This window comes from Scyliorhinus torazame, chromosome 5 (assembly GCF_047496885.1).
Source record: "Scyliorhinus torazame isolate Kashiwa2021f chromosome 5, sScyTor2.1, whole genome shotgun sequence".
NCBI classification, from domain to species: Eukaryota; Metazoa; Chordata; class Chondrichthyes; order Carcharhiniformes; family Scyliorhinidae; genus Scyliorhinus; species Scyliorhinus torazame.
In genome coordinates, this window is record NC_092711.1 from 273,469,058 (window position 1) to 273,489,253 (window position 20,196).

Sequence of the window (20,196 nt, forward strand, 5' to 3'; positions counted from 1 at the left end):
TTTTCAGGTACACTGAGAGAGAATTTTGAATGTCCAAACTACCTGACAGCACGTCTTTTGGGACTTGTGGGAGGAAACCAGAGCACGCAAAGGAAACCCACGCCATGGGAGAACGTGCAGACTCCGCACAGACAGCGACTCAAGCCGGGAATCGAATCTGGGACACTGGTGCTGTGAAGCCACAGTGCAAACCACTGTGGTACCGTGCAGAAAATATTTAGAACTGTTTTAGGGATGAGGGACTTGAGTTGTATTTGGATAGTTTGGAGGAGCTGGGGCTATTCTTCTCAGGAATGAGAAAATTAAGAGATTTGGCCGAGCCTTGAGTCTGGACAGAGTAGACAGGGCTAAATTGTACTTTTGATGCAAGTATTGAGAATTGGAGATTCTACAGCACTTTCAGCGATTGAAAAAAAAAAGCGACAATGACACGTGGGAAACACACGAGGAGAACGCAGCGAAGTGGTTCGGATCTGAATGGATCGGCCAACGGTGTAATGGAGGTAGGCTGGATACAGGCTTTCAAAGGAGATAAAAGCAAATTATTGCGGATGCTGGAATCTGAAACAAAAACTCAAAATGCTGGACAATCTCAGCAGGTCTGACAGCATCTGTGGAGAGAGAGAATGGCGGTAACGTTTCGAGTCTGGGTGACTCTTTGTCAAAACCGCAAGGAAATCTTCAAAGGAGAGCTGGATAATTATCTGAAGAGAAAGTAAAATGCAGGAAAAGGGAATGGGAGGAGGTGAGTTTTTCCTGCAGAGAGGGGGTGGAGAGGACTCTGTGCCCAGTCCTCCGGAACCCTTGCTCATGGGGAAGAGTACCCGCATCGGAACATCCAGGCGATGCACAGTTTCAGGCCGCCCCGACCGCCGACCATAAGGTCCAACACTTGCTTCATTCTAATTGGTTACCCGGTGAGGCGACGGGGGCGGGACCGCGGCCGGAGCGGATGCTGATAGGTTAGCGGCCCTGCCAATCCTGGACGTGACGCGTTTTTGCTGGGGGGGGGGGGCGCGCATGCGTGGTCTGTTCGAGAGCGGCAGCGGCAGGGGATGCTATGGTCGCGGGAGGAAGGAGGAACAAGCAGGGGGTGGCATGGCTGAACCGGGCCGAGTGGGACCAAGTGATCGAGTACTTGTACTGTAAGGACAGCAAGCTGCAGCGGTATGCACTGGACAGGATCTCCGCCTGGAAGAGCAGGTAGGCGGGAGTGTTGAAGGGTCAGGGGCCTGAGATCTCCCGGGTCGTGCCTGAGAAAGGCCGTCCGTCCATCCATTCATTCGGTTAGAACACACTCATCAGTTCAACTCAATAATTCAGCTCTATAAAAAATAAATTATTCCCCTTGCTTCACCGTTGCTATGTAAAAATGAAAGAATTGCAGACGCTGAAATGTGAATTAAGCAAATGCTGAAAATGAACTGCCAGTTTCTGAGTGGAGAAGGTTCCTGGCTGATACTTACATTTGGGATGTTAACCTGCCTGACTCTGTCTTATTAATCTGACCGGACTGCTGTGTATTTCCAACATCTTATGCTGTGTTCCACATCCACTAGTGCATCTGGAAGTCTTTTCTGCATCTTTATTCTTTGTGTTTAATAATTATTAATTAATTATTTATTAACTAATTCTTTATTATTGTCACAAGTAGGCTTACATTAACACTGCAATGAAGTTACTGTGAAAATCCCCTAGTCGCCACATTCCAGCACCTGTTCGTTTACACAGTGGAGAATTCAGAAAGTCCATTTCACCTAACAAGCATGTCTTTCAGGACTTGTGGGCGCAAGCTGGAGCCTTCGAAGGAAACCCACGCAGACATGGGGAGAATGTGTAGACTCCGCACAGACAATGATCCAAGCAGGAATCAAACCTGGGACTTCCTGACCATGCTAGATATACCTCAAAAACAGAAAATACTGGACACTCACAGATCACAGCAGGTCTGACAGCATCTGTGGAGAGAGATGGGGGCTAATGTTTTGAGTCTGGCTGGCTCTTTGTCAAAGTCCCTTGCTAGTTGAGTTTGAACTCCCTCTACTCCTAGTTGTTGCTTCATTTGTGCTGTTCTAGATATATTTTCTATATTGTTTACTATTTTATGCAGGATCATTTACTCTTAAGACTTTAGTTCAAATTATGGATTCAAGTGCCAATGTAGGAATTTCAGGTCGTGACCCCCCATAAGGAGTCCCTTCATATCAAGGTTGACATGCTTCCACTCTGATTCAATGGGTTCTGAAATGGCTGCTAAGTCTAATGTCATAATCTTTATTGTCACAAGTAGGCTTACATTAACACTGCAATGAAGTTATTGTGAAAAGCCCCTAATTCCCACACTCTGGCACCTGTTCGGGTACACAGAGAGAGAATTCAGAATGTCCAAATTACCTAACAGCATGTCTTTCGAGACTTGTGGGAGGAAACCGGAGCACCCGGAGAAAAGCCACGCAGACATAGGGAGAACGTGCAGACTCCGCACAAACAGTACCCCAAGCCGGGTCCCTGGAGCTGTGAAGCGCCAGTGCTACCCACTATGCTACCATGTGTGATCTGCAGAGTAGCAGGGTAGGTTTGAACTCTTCAGAGATGCTTTTGAGGGCATCCCAAAAGTCTTTCTGCTGTCCTCCTGAGAGTCTCCTACTGCAACCGAGTTCCAAGTAGAACAGTTGCTTCAGGATTCTGGCGTCAGGAAGATGGGCGATATGGCCAGCACAGCTGGCTCTTAGTGGTTAGAATCTAGATGTTGGCTTGAGAGAGGATATTGCTGTTGGACAGTGTTTTTGCCACTGGATTTGGAGGCTCTTGTGAAAGTTCCATGGGTGGTACTGAGTGCAAAGCACAGAGTGTGGTGATCACTGCTGCTAAGTAAACCACCCCTGAGTAAACTTTGTAAAAACTGGGGACAAAAAGGATGTAATTGCACCAAATCTCTCTTCTCCATTTTCCTCATTGCAGTGCTGAATCTTACCTCTAGCATATTACCCACAGGTATGGAGGTGATAAACTGAACAGACAGGAAACTCTTCAGCCATTGCTGCCTTTAATTCAAACTGAAAACCACTCCAACTGTGGATAGTTATAACCTAACTGCTGCACTGCTACTCAGTAATGAAGGAATACTATATTGTTGAATGTGATGTGCTTTGGATAGCATATTGGATGCAAACATTGTCTGTTGAACTGATGGTTAAATTGGACATTGAACACTTATTCTCAGTTCCACTAATTGAACAGAATTTCCCATTGAATTTTGGCTCCAAGTCAGAGGTCATGGTTAGGAACATAGGAGCAGGAGTAGGCCATTCAGCCTTTCGAGCATGCTTTGCTTTTTAATCATGCTGATCTGGTTGTGGTCTTATTTCCACATTTCTGTCTGCCCACCCCCCACATAATCTTTTGACTCTCCTGTCTATATAAAATCAATTTAACTCCGCCTTGAATAAATTCAATAGGCCCATCTCTCTGGGGAAAGCAATTTCACATACTAACGAACCTCTGAGATAAAATTTCTCCTCTGTCTTATGTTTTTTCTTTTCTAATCTGCCTCACAATAGAAAACATCCACCTGGTATCCACTCTATCAAGTTCTCTCAGGATCTTAAGTTTCAATAAGGTCAACTCTGATGGGTATAGGTTCTACCTGTTCAACCTTTCTTCATAGGTTAAGTGTTTTATCCCAGGAATGAGGCAAATTAACTTTCTCTGAACTGCTTTGATTGCAGTTGTATCTTTTTCACATAAGGAAACCAAAACTGGATATGGTATTTTAGATGTGGTCTCGCCAATGCCCTGTACAGCTGCTGTTTTCCTAATTTTAAATTTTATTCCACTTGCAATAGAATTCAACATTCCATATGTCTTCCTAATCACTTGCTGAACCTGCACACTAATTGATGATTCGTATACCAGGATACCCAGATCTCTCTCTATCACTGAGTTCTGAAATCCCGCTCCATTTAAATAATATACCACTTTCTATTCTTCCTGCTGAAGTGGACAAGTTCACATTTTCCCAAATTATTCTCCATCTGCCAAATTTCTGCCGGCTCACTTGACCCAATTATGTCCCTTTGTAGGTTCTCTTCTTGACAACTTACTTTCTTAACCTATCTTGGGGTCATTGGCAAATTTAACTACTGTACTTTTGATTCGTTCATCCAAGTCATTGGTGGATTATAAATAGTTGAGACTCCAGCACTGATCTCTGTGACGTTCCACTAGTTTCAGCTTGGCAACCCGAGAAAGACTCATCCTTACTCACTGCTTCCTGTTAGCTAACCAATCTTTTATCAATGTTATAATGTTACCCCCTACACCATATAATCTTGGTCTTGTGTAGTAATCTTTGGCACCTTATCCAATGCCTCTGGAAATCGAAGCACACCCCATCTGCAGGTTTCTCTTTATGCACCTTGCTTGTTAGTTCTTCAAAAACTCTAATAAATTAGTTAAATGCAATTTCCCTTTTACAAACCCATGTTCATTTTGCCTGTAGTTTCCTGTTTTCTGCCTCCCTCTTTTCTTGAATATAGATGTTACATTCTCCAATCCACTGGAGCCCTTTCAGAATCTAAGGGATTTTGGAAGATTATCCATTTACTATCTCTGCAGCTACTTCTTTTTGAACCCTAAGATGCAGACTTTCTGATTCTTTATAATCCAGAGATTATTACCTTTGAGATTCTGCTTTTAATTGAGCCCGTAGCTGCTCAGATAACCCTAAGCAGAGCCTCTTTCCTACCTTCCTCTGTTATTGTTACCCACATGGACCACGGCAATTGGATCTTCCTCCTCCCACTGCAGATTGTTCTCCAACCCCGAGCAGATGTCTCAAATCCTGATGTGGAGATGCCAGCGTTGGACTGGGGTGGGCACAGTAAGAGGCCTTACAACGTCAGGTTAAAGTCCAACAGGTTTGTTTCGAATCACTAGCTTTTGGACTCACCTGATGAAGGAGCTGCGCTCCGAAAGCTAGTGATTTGAAACAAACCTGTTGGACTTTAACCTGGTGTTGTAAGACTTCTTACTGCCTCAAATCCTGGCAGACAACACAGCCATCTGGACTCTCCACTCTCATCCATACAAGTTACTCTCATCCATACAAGTTACACTCATCCATACACGTTACAAGAACCTCAAACCTGTTGGACAATTGCAAAGACTGAGGATCCTCCACTTCTACTTCCTGGGTCTTCATACCTGCCTCACCCGCATTGCGGTCATATCCTCCTGTTCCTGACCAAATCAGAAAACCCTATTCCAAGGGGTGTGACCACCTCCTGGAATAAAGTGTCCAGGTAACTTTGCCTCCCTCCACCCCCGATGAATTCCAGTGTCAGCAGCTCAGCCTCCAGCTCCATGGCTCTGAACTGAAGCTCCTCAAGCTGCAGAAACCTATTGCAGAATGATCTCCCCCATTCTGCAGTTGTAACACATTACCTGTCCTGCCATCTTTATTATGCGTTTATTAATTTTTTATTAATATACCCTACTTCAGTGCCCGCAACTCAGCCTCCAGCTCTATGGCTCTGAACTGAAGCTCCTCAAGCTGCAGAAACCTATTGCAGAATGATCTCCCCCCATTCTGCAGTTGTAACACATTACCTGCCCTGCCATCTTTATTATGCGTTTATAAATTTATTATTAATATGCCCTACTAATTTCAGTAAGCTTTGCTACTAATAAAACATTTCCATGACTAATAAGTTGCCTGTTTTGAAAAATAAATAAGCAAAGACAGTGTTTGCTCACCAGCCACACTCACCGACCCGTTTCCCTATGATGGAACACTCTTCTTTTAGAATGTGGGTTCTGACTGGGAACTGGTTGCAGGTACGTCCCTGCTGCTTTCACTGTTTCCTTAGGCGAACTCCTACCCTCTGCTCTTCCTTTTGAAGCCCCGCTGCTCATGTTGTTTACTGAAACTTAAGCCTCATTTCAAAGCCTTCACATCACTCCAGCTGGCACTTATTTGTTAACTGAAATTCTATTTTAAAGGCGCTGATCATTTTCTGCAATTCATGCTTGTAGCTGCCATTAGCAACTTTTATAACCTACTCCTGTTAATTTGACCTCTTTGTTCAGCAGCGCTTCCAATGTAATAAAATATCCCAAGACACTTCACAGGAGTATTATCAAATAATATTTGGCAATAAACCATTGAAGGAGCTATTAGAGCCGATGGCCAAAAACATAAGAGGTCGGTTTTATAGAGTGTCTTTTAGGAGGTCTGATTCTTGGTGACACACAAAAGCCACCTGTTCCTCTCATTTGTTGAAAATGATGGGGAGAAAACAGGAGACAGCAGTTTAAAATGACAACTTGTAGTAGGAAAAGATGAAGCGGGGGGGGGGGGGTGGGGCGGCGGTTGCCTTCGCATTCCATTTCAGGTGGCACAGAACACATCAGGTCATGGAGTTTTTTACAGCACAAAAAAAGTGGCCCTTTGGCCCATCATGTCTGTGCCGGCCGTCAAGCACCTATCTATTCTAATCCCATTTTCCAGCACTTGGTCTGTAGCCTTGTATGCTATGGTGTTTTAAGTGCTCATCTAAATGCGTCTTAAATATTGTGAGGCTTACCGCCTCTGCCACCCTTTCAGGCAGTAAGTTTCGGATTCCAACCACCCTCGGGGTGAAAAGGTTTCCCACAAATCCCCTCTGAACCTCCTGCCCATTGCCATAAATCTATGCCCCTCCGGCTATTGACCCCTCTACTAAGGGGCAACGTTCCTTCCTATGTACCCGATTTATGTCCTTCATAGGAACAGGAGTAGGCCATTCAGCCCTCTAACCTGCCTCACCATTTACTGAGATCTGTGGCCTAACTCCGCCTACCTTTCTATCTATCCCAGATTTAAAATGAACATATTTGTCTACCTTCAACTGCTGTTTGTGGGAGAGTTCCAAACCTCTACTACCCTTTGGGTGAATAAGTGCTTTCTAACATCTCTCATGAACAGTCTAACCCTGTATTTTTAGACTATGCCCCCTAGTTTTAGAATCTCTAACCAGTGGAAATAGTTTATCTTTATCTACTGTCTTTCCCTGTTAATATCTTAAGTACTTCGATCAGATCACACCTTAATCTACTAAATTCCAGCAAAATTAGGCCTAATTTGTGTAATCCCTCCTCGTGACTTAACCCCCGTAATCCAGGTATCATTCTTGTAAAAATAAAAGCAAATCACTGCGGACGCTGGAAATTGAAGCATTTTTGTAAACCTATGTTGCACTCCCTTCCCCTCCCTCCAAGGCCAATATATCCTTCCTGAGGTGTGGTGCCCAGAACAGCTGACATTGCTGCAAGTGGGGTCTAACCAGGGTTTTATATAGCTGCAGCATAACCTTTGTGTCTTCATACTCCAATCCTCTAGATATAAAGGCTAACATTCCATTAACCTTTTTGATTTTCTGCACTTGTTCCTGGCGTTTTAAGAACCTATGCACCTGAACTCCCAAGTCTCTTTACACATCCACTGTATCTAACCTCTTTCCATTTAGAAAGAACTCTGCCCTATCCTTCACAATTGCTCACATTGATTTCAATCTCACAAATTTCCCAATTCACCTACCTAGTCTGTCAATATCTCCTTGCAATGCTATGCTGTCATCTAGGATACCTACAATGCCACTTAACTTTATATCAACAAATTTGGATATATGACTTTTTATGCCATCGTCCAAGTCATTAATGTATCCCTCGATCATGTCCTCCACCAGCCTTCTCTGCTCTGTAGTGGGGAAAATTGTACAGCTATTTGACTATACTGTACTACACCATCACGCTCATGAGACCAGGTGAAGACTCTTGGAGTTATGAACAAGGCCGTTATCACAGTTATAACTGGTCTAATGGTATTTGCAGCTAGCCCATCAGACAGTTATACTTTAGGTTAAGATACAGGAAATTAGCATATACTTGAGCAACAAGTATATGCTAATTTCCTGTATCTTGACCTAAAGTACAACTGTCTGATGGGCTAGCTGCAAATACCATGTCCAATCATAGTAAAAAGTCCAATCATAGTAAAAAGTCTTACAACACCAGGTTAAAGTCCAACAGGTTTGTTTCGAATCACTAGCTAGTGAATCAAAGCGAGTGATTCGGAATAAACCTGTTGGACTTTAACGTGGTGTTGTAAGACTTCTTACTACGCTCATCCCAGTCCAACACCGGCATCGCCCCATCATGTCCAATCACACCGGTTTAACACACTGGGCTAAATCGCTGGCTTTTAAAGCAGGCCAGCAGCACGGTTCAATTCCCGTACCATCCTCCCCGAACAGGCGCCGGAATGTGGCGACTAGGGGCTTTTCACAGTAACTTCATTTGAAGCCTACTTGTGACCATAAGCGATTTTCATTTCATTTTTCATTTCATCATGACTATCAGTTAGGTTTTACATTATGCATGGTATATGAGAATAATTAACCAATCACATTGAGTGCTCGCATGCATAATTACAACATTCAAACAGTGCAAATGTAGTCTTGCAATTATTTATATTGGTGGTCCGATACTTGGTGTGTGGCTATCAATCACCCTCCCTTTATCTACAGACATCCTGATACCACAGCAAATGGTAGAATATCCCACATTGTTAATACAGACCTTGAGAGCTAATGCCTGTGGAGTCCTGCCTGAGTCCTGCCCCAGGAGATTGTATCCTTGGGGTGCCTTCTTATGATTGGCAGCTTCAGTTAAACAACTTGTGTGAGTTATACAGGTTACCGATGTGTTTAACCCCTTCAGTGCCAAATGGATAGCTATAATTTCAAATTAACTCCACCCTAACCAGCCTCTCGTCAGAGCTGAAACGCTCCAGCCCAGACAGTATCCTAGTGAATCTCCCCTTCACCCTCTCTAGTACAGTCACTTCCTTTCTATGGCGTGGCAAACAGAACTGTACACAGTACTCTGACTGTGGCGTAATGAGTGTTTTATACAACTCCATCATGACCACCCTGCACTCTATTCTGTGCCAGAATGTGGCAGTTTGACCACTGTGTCAGTACTTTGGTAGAGCTTTTAATTGGTCTTCTTCCCTTGCTCTTTTCCCATAACACTGCATTTTTTCTTTCAAATATTTATCCAATTCTCTTTTGAATATTACTACTGAATCTACTTTCAGACAGTGAATTTCAGATTCCGGTCGAGTCGCTATTTTAAAAAGATATTTCTTCTGGCTTTTTTGTCAGTCGCCTTAAATCTGTTCTCTGAGTTGTCAAATCTCTCAAACCTCTGTTGTTCTTCACCACTTCAACAGTTTATAGTTTCCTGGCCCTATCTGTCTCTTTTTCACTGTGGTTGTCTAATTGCTCAAAACATGCATTACTGAAGAGGACGTTTCCCTTCAGAAAGATCGTTGACCCTCATGGAGACCCCTGGGAATCATCACTATATATCGCCTTCCAATTTGAGAACTACTTTGGCATACACATCACATTTTCTACTGTTACAGATGAAATAAAGCTTGTGCAGAATTTGAAAATGATCAGGACAGCGCATGGAACCTGCATCCTTTGGCTTTGTAGGCAGTGGTCTGCCAGTGGTGCTGCGGAAGACGGCCACTCGACCCTCATGTCGGATCTTTGGTAGAGCAATCCAAAACTAACCCCATTGTTCCACTCTAGCCTTGTGTAGTTCATCGGTGGGGTTTTACACTGTGATACCTGAGGGTTTTTGTGTACTTTTTTATTTCTGTTTTGTAGATATGGCAGTAGTTACCCGCTTGCTGTGGAGTGCACTGAAGTTCTTATGCAGTGTAAGCTTCAGGATGAGGCAGGGGAAACAGCGTCTGGTGAACTGATCCTCTCGTATGGGCTAGCCCTCGTCAGGTAATGTTTGTGGCTTTCATAGCATATTGAGGTTCCCTTTTTAAATTAGCTTTATGTGCCCTTTTTCCTGCCAATTTTCCTCCTACCTCCTACCTTTCCTCCTAGCTCTGTTTCTTTGCTTGGTGTAGACAGTTTCTTGTCTACAGCCATTTGGTAATTTGACCAAAGGTCCGTCCTTTTTGGGTCTAGTCCGAGAATGCTGGGAAACAGTTTTACCATGGCAGACATCAAAGCTGAGCCTGTAAATTTGACTGACGTGCAATCTCAACTGGAATCACTGGTTAGCAATTAGTAGAAGCACTCTTGGCTAAGTCCTCCCCTTTCTGCTTCAGTAGTCCTCAGAATAATTCTATCCCACAAGCCTTTTTCTTGTCTGGGAACAGCTACCTCAGCTCTGATTCCTTTTCCTGTGAGTGTCCAAACAACAGTGCTTGTGCTCATTCAGGAGAAGTCTGTCTATTTCAATTTGAGCACTTGCAATAATTTTTTGTGTGCAGGTTGGAAATGACTGTTGGGTACATAAACCACCCATGTTTCAAGTGAACTGAGATTTGACCTTGGGCACAAAGTGATCCTAAAGCTACTATGGCCTGAATGACTTGTGATTATCCTTGGATATATTAGAAATTAGTATTTTATTACACTCCAATTAGCCGACAGATGCAGTTCTAATAATGCAGTGTTTGAAGCTGCAAGTTATGAATCAAAAGTTTAGGAAGTAGTTAAAAGAGAACCAGGCTGAACAGCAGATAGATGGTTCATAAACCATGACATTTGTTTAATTTGCAAAGCAAAGAAGTCCAAATTCCGTTGAAGCTCTCTAGAGTACTTCTTTAATTAATAGAATATTTTTGTGAGAAAGTAGACACATGGGGAAAAATTTACAGTCACCCGTCTTCTGTTTAGAAGGTTGGGGGGGGGGGGGGCTTTGTAAAATGCCTGCCTGAAGCCCACCCTGACCAGTCCGCCCTTTTGCAAGGGTGGTGGAGTTTCGGGTAGTTTGCTCGTCCTTGGGCTTGAACTGGACACTTATTCCCAATCCCGTTTGCGATGCTCTACTATCTGCTGGGTAGTCTGGAAGCTGGTACTGCACAGCTGATGTTGAGCAAATGGAGGCCCCTGTGCCCATTGTAGGCATGCCGCACAGAAGGAAAAACCTCCCCATTAACATTTTCTCCATCTTCCACAACTTCCATCATTGGAGTCCGGCAGCCAAGCTCTGCTGGTACCCAGACTTGGCTGAAGTCATATTTAACCTCCTCTTTTCCGGAACTGACTGCAGTCCCAGTAGTTCGGCCACTGCTTCAACCTGGCACCACTGGAACTATCCCAATCGGATTGACTGTCAGCTGTCTAAGGTGGAATTTCCACCCCAGATGGGAATTAACTCTTCGAAGAGTGTTAAATGGCTGCGTGGCAGCCTGGATCCCAGAGATGCGCTCCCTTTAGACTCTTTGGATGATAGGACGGGAAACACTAGTAGTACAATGAGAACTGAACAGATGAGCAGAGAGTGGGGAAATGTTACTGTGAAAGCAAAGCCTGTGATTCAATTCAGTTTTGAACTGGTAATTTTAATATTAACTAGTACATCTACAAGCATTGATCACTAAATGTGGATTCTGTGATTGTTCGATAGTTTGCACTAATATATTTGCAGTGCCGTTTATCTAACATTCAGCAAATTGTGCAGATAAAATTAGTGACTAGAATGATTAACAATGTTGGATTATCAACTTTTTTTTAGGTTTGTTAACCTGATTACGGAGAGGAAGCAGACAAACATTGTTGTGCCACTGAGACGTTTGGCAAATGAGGTGAGTAAAACATTAGCTTTGAATTTCATAAACAGTTGTATTCCATAATTGGCCGACAAATACTTATGTTTGCACTCAAATGGTTAAGTTATGGAAGAAGGGGAGAAAGTTTCGTGGGAGGGACAAAATCCGTAATAAAGGTTTTATGACTTGAAAAGTGGATGATACTCGAGCCCTTCCATTGAAATACTGATTGTTCTGGGATGAATGTGTGCTACTATTGATGTGGTCAGTATATATCAGCTGAATCACGGAATCAACTCTACAACAAAAGTGTGATGAATGGAGGATTTTAGGAATATTGACATCTAAATATTGGACAATTTAAGGGTTAAAAGCCTGAGATTATGGTGGGTTTGACTGCTGTGGTCATGTTTTTTGAAAATGATTTTGTTTTGTGAAAGCTTGGGAACTTCTAGGAGCCAGAAGGTGAAATTGACCAAAGGATCATGGTTTTTCAGTCTGGGCTAATGCACTATGGTATGACTGGGGAGTTAATGTACTTTCGGTCTGTCGAGGTCATTTGCTTTTCAGCTTGGAGAGATGAGGGCATTGCTGGTTGTAGCCAGGAGATGCAGAGATACCTTTTGAGAAGGTATGCATCATGATAGCATAGTGGTTAGCACAATTGCTTCACAGCTCCACAGTTCGATTCCAGGATGGGTCACTATCTGTGTGGAGTCTGCACGTTCTCCCCGTGTCTGCGTAGGTTTCCTCTGGGTGCTCCGCTTTCCTCTCACTGTCCAAAGATGTGCATGTTAGGTGGATTGGCCATGCTAAATTGCCCTTTGTGTCCAAAAAAGGTTAAGTGGGGGTTACGGGGATAGGGTAGATACGTGGGCTTGAGTAGGGTGCTCTTTTTTGTAAGGGCCGGTGCAGACTCGATGGGCCAAATGACCTCCTTCTGCACTGTAAATTCTATAAAAAACGACTTTGGAGAGAGAGTAGGGTTGATCGTCTGACACTGAGTCCACAATTCTCTCACAATAGAACAGTTATAATAGAGTAACAATATTTCAAGCAGAGCAGTCTTGTCTGGGAACAAGGAAGAAGCCGAAACACACCAGGTGTACCAGCTTTTTGAAGATATTCAGCCAGAGTCTGAAGGAGTTCTAACAGGAACCAAATCAGTATTACGCTATGCCGTTCTGATTTTAAGGTAGATTGAAAGCTGTATGTTTATTTTCTTGTTTCATGGGGAATTGAGTAATAGTGTTTAAGGGGTAATTGTAAGCTGTTCTTTTTGGGTGTGAAATTAAGTTTAATGTTGGATCCATAATAAAGTTTTGATTTAAAAATACCAAAGCCCTATTTCTTCATGCAATCACTCCTGGAGCAAATCATTATTTCCGCACCGTCTTAAATAAACTAATTTGTTGTGGTTTTGGTCCAGTATTCTAGCCATTTTCGGGGTCTGGTCTGGGAACATAATAAAAGACAACATTGCTATTCTGTTGCTTTTGCTTGTTTAGCACCCACATGTACTTTGCTTATTCGTTGGGTCTCCTCTACTCTAGTGTCTCTTTCATCTCCCTGGTGACTTGTGACCTGACCATCTTGTCAGGCTTGCTGTTTGTTGCCCATGTTTCTTTCCCCATCTTATCCACTTTGTTGGTTCTTCATGTGAGCAATATGGACATTAAATTTTATTTAAAAAGTGTGCATTGATATGTATGTGTTGGCAATTTGTTCTGTGAACTGTTTTCTGTGGCGGTCCATCAGTATTTGGCTGCTTAGTTTGATGAACACATTTGCCAAACTCTATGAATGGAACTGTGTTCAAAATTGTCAAATAGTTGATGTTTAAAATGAGAGGAGATTTATAACCTGTGAATCTTAAACTATTGACAGAAGGGATAAAAGTCATAGCTACAGTATTTGTCCACTCCTGCATTCCACAGGCATTTTGTACATTCTTCCAGACATTAAACCACAGTTGGGTGGTGCATAAGTTATTTAGGTTTAATGTATGAAATGTACATGTGCGTGTGTGGTTGACATAGTTTCTCTGCTGTACTTTCTATCTTGTGAATGCTTGAGGACAAGAGTCCATTTTGAGTTTCATTCGTTAGTTTCTTGCCAAAGCTAATTTGATCGCTATTACCAACTGCTCTTTAAACTCCCATTCCTCATCCTCACTGCATAGTAAGTCTAAGGCGCTCGTGGATTTCTGCATCTTCCAAGGTAGCGACCGTCTGCTTGGCTGTCTCTGCTATCCAATCCTTCTGCCCATGAACGTAAACCTCTCCACCTTAACCCTGAACCTCCATCTCCTCAGTTTCTCACCCATTTTCTGCACATCCTTTTTGAACTTGTCTGGTGCAAGGATCTGGAGGATAATTGTAGTGCCTGAACTATTGCCATGCCTGGAATTTGTTCACTTTCCATTGCCAACTTAGGACTTCCTGGCCTTTATGGCTGAATACGACTTGTCATCAGGAGAGTGGCTTTTCATGTATGGTTTTGGACTTGGTACAGTTTAAAAAAATATATATATATATACTCTTGGGAATCTTTTGAAAAAAGGCCTCAAAGATCTTCTCCCTAACTGTCTATTCTTCAATTTAATAATGACCTGCAGGAGACTCTCATTTTGTTTTCCCCTCTTGAGAAGATGTTAGATTTCCATTTAAGATCAGGGACTTGAAGGACCAAACCTGTTTCTTTATTTGCTGATAGTGGGGCAGATAGCGTTGAGGAACCTGTTGGTGCACCGGCTTAGCTATTGGTGTTTCCTTTCTGGGACTTGGGTTAGAATCCAGTCCTCATTGATGGTTAGTAAAATTATTTTAGATCGTGACAATCTAGTATGAACCAAGAGCACAACTTTGGTTAGTAGAGATCTCGGTCTACTGTATTCGTTGCTCCCAGTGTGGCGTCCTCTAAATTGGGGAAACTAAATGCAGGCTGGGTGACCTCTTAACGGAACACCTTTGCTCCACCTGCAGGCATGACCCTGACCATCCCATTGCTTGCCATTTTAAACAGGCATCTTGTTTTCATGCCCAGATGTCCACCCTAGGCACGCTGCAATGTTCTCGTGATGCCCAACTCCAACTGGAAGAACAGTAGCTCCCCTTCCAATTAGGCACATTACAGCATTCTACACTGAGTTCATCAGCTTTAGACAGTGAACTTCACCCTCCATCTTAAATCCTTTGTAGTTGTTGTCTTTCAGCTCCCTGGCTGTGTAGGTGCTCTCATTAACACCTTTTGCTACTATCAGCAGTTTTCATTCCTTAACGGCACCTTTAACACTCTCATGTCCATGACAAATTTGTCCATGTCTCCTTTGCCCTAACCTATCCCTATTTTTCCATCCTCCCCCACCTCCGCCCCTTTTTCCAACCATTTAATTCTTTATATTTCTATCTTCAGTTCTGCAAAAGGGTCATTTAGATCTGAAAGGTTAAACTCTGTTTCTCTGCACAGATGCTGCCAGAACTGCTGAGTTTCATCCAACATTTTCTGTTTTATTTCAGATTTCTAGCATCTGCAGTACTTTGCTTTTAAATGGAATTTGTTTCCAATGTAATGCTAATTAGGAGGCTAAAGTGAAAATGATGCTGACAGGAATTTCCACTTTTTTCTTTTTAGATGAATATACCAGAGTGGATAGTAAATCTACGCCATGAACTGACTCATAGGAAACTCCCCACACTAACGTGGTGCAGGAAAGGTAATAAAAATCCTCAGCGTTGCTAAAATAGAAACTGATGAAGTTACCTCCTCCCTTGCCACCATTTTGTCTGTAATGTCCACTTTTTCCACTCGCTCTTCGCTGCCTCTGGCTCCCATTGGATGAAGTGCAGGATGTAGATCTGTATTTTGCGCATTCACTTTTCTCTGAGGCAATGAAATTTAGATTCCGGTGATCAGTACTACCAGTATCTGCTCTTTAATATCATAGGGAGCTGTCGACAGTGCAGGTAACGCAAATTTCGAATCACAGTGACACACCACAAAGGACGGTTATTTGGACCATCATGCCTCTGCCAGCTCTTTGAAAGAGCTATCCAACTGGTCCCACTCTTCTCTTTCTCCTGCAAATCTTTCCCATTCAAGTATTTATCCAGTTCCCTTTCTGGCACTGCATTCCAGATCATCAGAACTTGAGTGCGTACACGATCTTCTTCCTCATATCGCCTCTGGTTCTTTTTCCAATTACTTTAAATCTGTGACTCCTGGTGGTTGCTGACCCACCTGTCACCCGAAATAGATTCCCCAATTTTATTCTGTGCAAACTCCATTTTCATTCGTGTACACTATTATTTCCCAAATTAGATATGTTCACTCAAATGGGCCAAAGAGCATTTGCACCCCCTCCCTCAATTTGGCCTTCATTTCTATCTTTTCTTGCCTCCCAGGAAATTGCTTGATCTCGGGTTATGTGGAAAGTGATAACGTCGTGAAACAAGGTGTCAGGATTGTGTGGGATGGACTCTGGGATCAGAGGGCTTTGACCATCCACCATTGCACCTACATATGAAATGTTCCTAATCCTCGCTGCTTGAAGAACAATTGCAGCTTCCCTAGACTCTGCGCGCAATTGAAGTCTGTGTTGTGCCATTCCAGTAAATCTCATTTGCCCCCCTCTCCAAGCCTTTGACGTCCTTCCTAACATGTATGGCGCTGATTTGGCCATGTTTTATAACTGAAGCCTGACCAGTGTTTTAGAAAGCATAAGCATAACTGTCAGTCTAACTTGAAGCAGAATGATGGAAACAGTGATCACATCAGGTAATATCTGCAGAGAGCGAGGAACCGAGTTCAGGATCAATGGCCTTTCATTCAAACTGGAAGAAATTACAGCAGGGGTTCCCACACAGGCCCGTGATCCATCATTGGAGGATGCAGAACAAGCAATTGGGCTCACAAGCTCCCTCTCCTCTGGCAGTAATGGTCAAGCAGAGACTGAGATGGCACAGTGCGAGGTTAAGCTCTGAGACCCCCTTGACATGCGTACTTCTTATCTTAGTCCGGTGGACGTGGCCGAATGAAGTGAGCTCCGAGACCCGATTGCTGCCTCCAACAGAACCTGCGAAACAGTAGGTGGGGGGGAAAAATGCTGCCATCCTGGTTCCTGCAGCCCTGTCTGTTTCCCAGACCTGTGTGCCCACACTTTCACTGGGATAATGGCACTTTTCAAACTTCAAAATGGGGTCTCAAGAGAGAAAACGTTTAGGAAACGCTAATAGAATTAACATCTTATAAGTAAATACAGATAATAATGAAGGTGTGCATAAGCTAAAGACGATAAATAGATGCCAAATGAGAGTGAGGAGCCAATTATATTTCAGCTGCTGCCTTGATTTATTCTAAAATGCTGAATCCTTTCATTAAAGTCCTTCGTGAATACCTTATTCCAGATTAATCATGAGTTATGTATTCTATAAACTGAGTCTTGCATTGAAAATAATAGTCGGGAGTGAGAACCCTGACTGATTTTGTCCCCCTTCCTAACTCAGGAAAGTGAGGTCAAATTGCATTCCCTGCCATTGCGCCTCTTTCGACTAACTGACTAAGCACAGAACAACGACGAAATCAGGCCAAAGAAAGCTGCTCCCATGGATTTAAGAATAAAGTTGACTTTTTAAAAATGTACTTTGACCTATATTTAACATGAATTGAAATTGTTTTTTTTTTAAACTATAGCTGCAGTGTTAAATTTCTTGTAAGTTATTCCTGAATCCATATTCTCGCTGCCAGTAACTATGTGATTTCTATTTTTTCCTCCACCCCTGCTTTTGACCTTTGGGAGAGTTTTGGTGTCCCTCCTGGTTTACTGAGTGAGAACCACTAACTGAGCTCAAACTATAAAATCAACCCTGGGACTTTTTAGGTCTATGAGACTCCGTTTCACATGTGGTATTGTACTGGCACTGAAACTTGATTGACTTTGCACTTTATCCGAAGTGTTGTTGGGAATCTTCAAGTATTGAATGTGTGGCCTCTTAGCTGATAGAAAGACTGTCTCCAAATACCTTTTTGCCAGACTTTCTGATCTCGAATCATTATAGTGAGCCTGTCCTTAGTGTCGAAATTGGTGTTTGGTCTTGTGTATGGTTTAATTTTTCCTGCCAGTTACCTCAAACAATGTTCAGAAGTTCGTTGTTTATTTGGGGGGAAAGGTTGTGAGTACCACCAAAGAACGTGGTGTTTTCTGCTGCCTGTCCTTGGGGTTTGGCATGTTGTAAGTAATGAAATGTATGGTATACCAGACATGTTTTCACACACAAGAACCGTGTTTCACACATTGTTCACTAAAGTCTGTTGTTTTAAACTGAAAAGGAACGCTGAATTTTGGATGTTGCCAGAGTGCTTAATACGCTGACTTTGACGCTCATTGGAGTTGTAGTTGTTACTCAGTTGAATCTATTCATTCCGGGTTCCTGACAACCCACACTATCAAAACTCACAAATTCCATTCCTGGGATCTTGAGACCGGGGAAATGTGGAGCAGTTTAATGGTGATATGATTTTGTTTTATGAAGGATTTGTTTTATGTTTTGGAGGTACTACAAGGAATAAAATGGCAGATGCAAAAATTAAAATATTTGAACAAATTTTTGATCGCTAATTCTGGACGTTTGATTCTTGATGTTTAAACCCCTTGTTTCATAGAATTTCATAGAATTTACAGTGCAGAAGGAGGCCATTCGGCCCATCGAGTTTGCACCGGCTCTTGGAAAGAGCACCATACCCAAGGTCAACACCTCCACCCTATCCCCATAACCCAGTAACCCCATCCAACACTAAGGGCAATTTTGGACACTAAGGGCAATTTATCATGGCCAATCCACCTAACCTGCACATCTTTGGACTGTGGGAGGAAACGGGAGCACCCGGAGGAAACCCACGTGCACACGGGGAGGATGTGCAGACTCCGCACAGACAGTGACCCAAGCCGGAATCGAACCTGGGACCCTGGAGCTGTGAAGCAATTGTGCTATCCACAAGGCTACCTTGCTGCCTTGTTACCTTAGTTTCCTTACTTGCCGAAGTCACTAAAACAGAAAGCGAAGAAATACACAATTTTCACGAGAGCTTCTTCGATAGCTCAGTCAGGAAAGATGGTGGCATGCATGTCAAACTTCCTGGTTTGACTTTTTTCTGTACTGATCTCGGTTAAGGTGGCGACTAAAGAACTAACTGTTGGCTTCATTGCTCCTATTTGGGGAAAGGATTTCTTCTTGTGATTGTTGTCTGTTTGCATTTGGGGGTGGGGAACAGGATTGGGTTTGATCTTCCGGGAAAACCCATTGTATGAGTCTACACGTGACAAATGACCACATGACAATATCCGATGACTGTTTTTCCTTGTGTTTCAGTAATTAAAATGGGTAAAAACAAGGTTTGGAGTGATCGAATCACTATTGGCTGAGCTATCGCAATTACTCAGTTAACTCCTTTTGAACCTTGGGGTTCTACACCATGCAGATTGACATCACTATAGTTCTTCAATAACAAAATCAGCTTCTTTTGCAGCATATTTCCCTTGCCGTCTATTAAATTACCCTTTTGTTACTAAAATACAGAAAGCATCAAATTTTTAAGGAGAGACATTATTTTGTTTGTGATGCTAAATCTACTGTGGGCAGACCAAATACATTTAAAATATTGGAAAGAAAGAAAACATTGCAAGTGCTGATAATCTGAAATTAAAAACCGCAAATGTCAGAATTGTTTATGGAGTCAGTTGACGCTGTAATTCTTTGGTCTGTACCCATTAATTGTTTTTAATTGTTATGTGCCAGATTTTTAGATTTGGTACCATTCGCGCATTAGATTCAGCACATAAAGATGAGCTCCCAAGGCCACACAACATCCTTTCCTTAAAATGAGGTCTGCAGTCCTGTCCTCATCTCAACATTTGTGATGTTTGAATATTAATTTATTTGTAGGGAATCATTGTGTGGCGACTTGAACATTTAATGCTATGGTGGCAGAATGGTTCCAATGGGGAATGTTGGGGGGGTGGTTGGGGGAGGTAATGGTGGGATAGGGGCTTCAAAGGTGCTGTCATCAAAACTACTTGTTTCTTGTTTCTATAACTTTTGTGACAAAGGACTGTGGGGTCCTGAGATCTGGAGATGGGGGGGGTCTGGGCTGGGGGACCCAGCACTCTTCCTGGAGGTGGCCTTCTAATTGGCTGCTTCTGCGCAAGCTGCCGATCGGGAGGGAAATGCCCAATCAGAGAGCCAGTGCTCACGGGTCTCTGCATCACCACTGGGTGTAGGAAGCACTGAGATAGTCCAGGAACTAAGGGCACCTTGGCATGGAGATACCCACACTGTGCTGCACAGCAGCATAAAAAGTAACGAATTCCAGGATGGAAGGTGCTTCAGGATGGAGGTGACACCCCTCCACTGGATCAGTTTCAGCTGTGATGGTATCCTTTAATGCCTGGGGGCCCTATCAGTGGGCTCCAATGACTTCCCAAACTGTGGGGCTGCCTCCAGTGAGCTTGCAGCTTCTGCTTGCCATGAGTGGCCGTCCTACTGACAGGAAGATGTCGACGAGGCGGCAAAATT

General features: G+C 43.1%; 1 protein-coding gene across 1 annotated transcript in view; it reads left to right on the forward strand.

The window, feature by feature from the left end:
* The first annotated feature begins 1,021 nt into the window (after positions 1–1,021).
* Positions 1,022–20,196, forward strand: part of las1l (LAS1 like ribosome biogenesis factor) — an 80,089-nt gene continuing 60,914 nt past the window's right edge. Inside the window, exons 1-4 of the mRNA XM_072505584.1 lie at positions 1,022–1,203; positions 9,720–9,845; positions 11,593–11,662; positions 15,260–15,341. Coding sequence (XP_072361685.1) covers positions 1,061–1,203; positions 9,720–9,845; positions 11,593–11,662; positions 15,260–15,341 — 421 coding nt within the window. The 5' untranslated portion in view covers positions 1,022–1,060. The remainder of the gene's footprint in view (positions 1,204–9,719; positions 9,846–11,592; positions 11,663–15,259; positions 15,342–20,196) is intronic.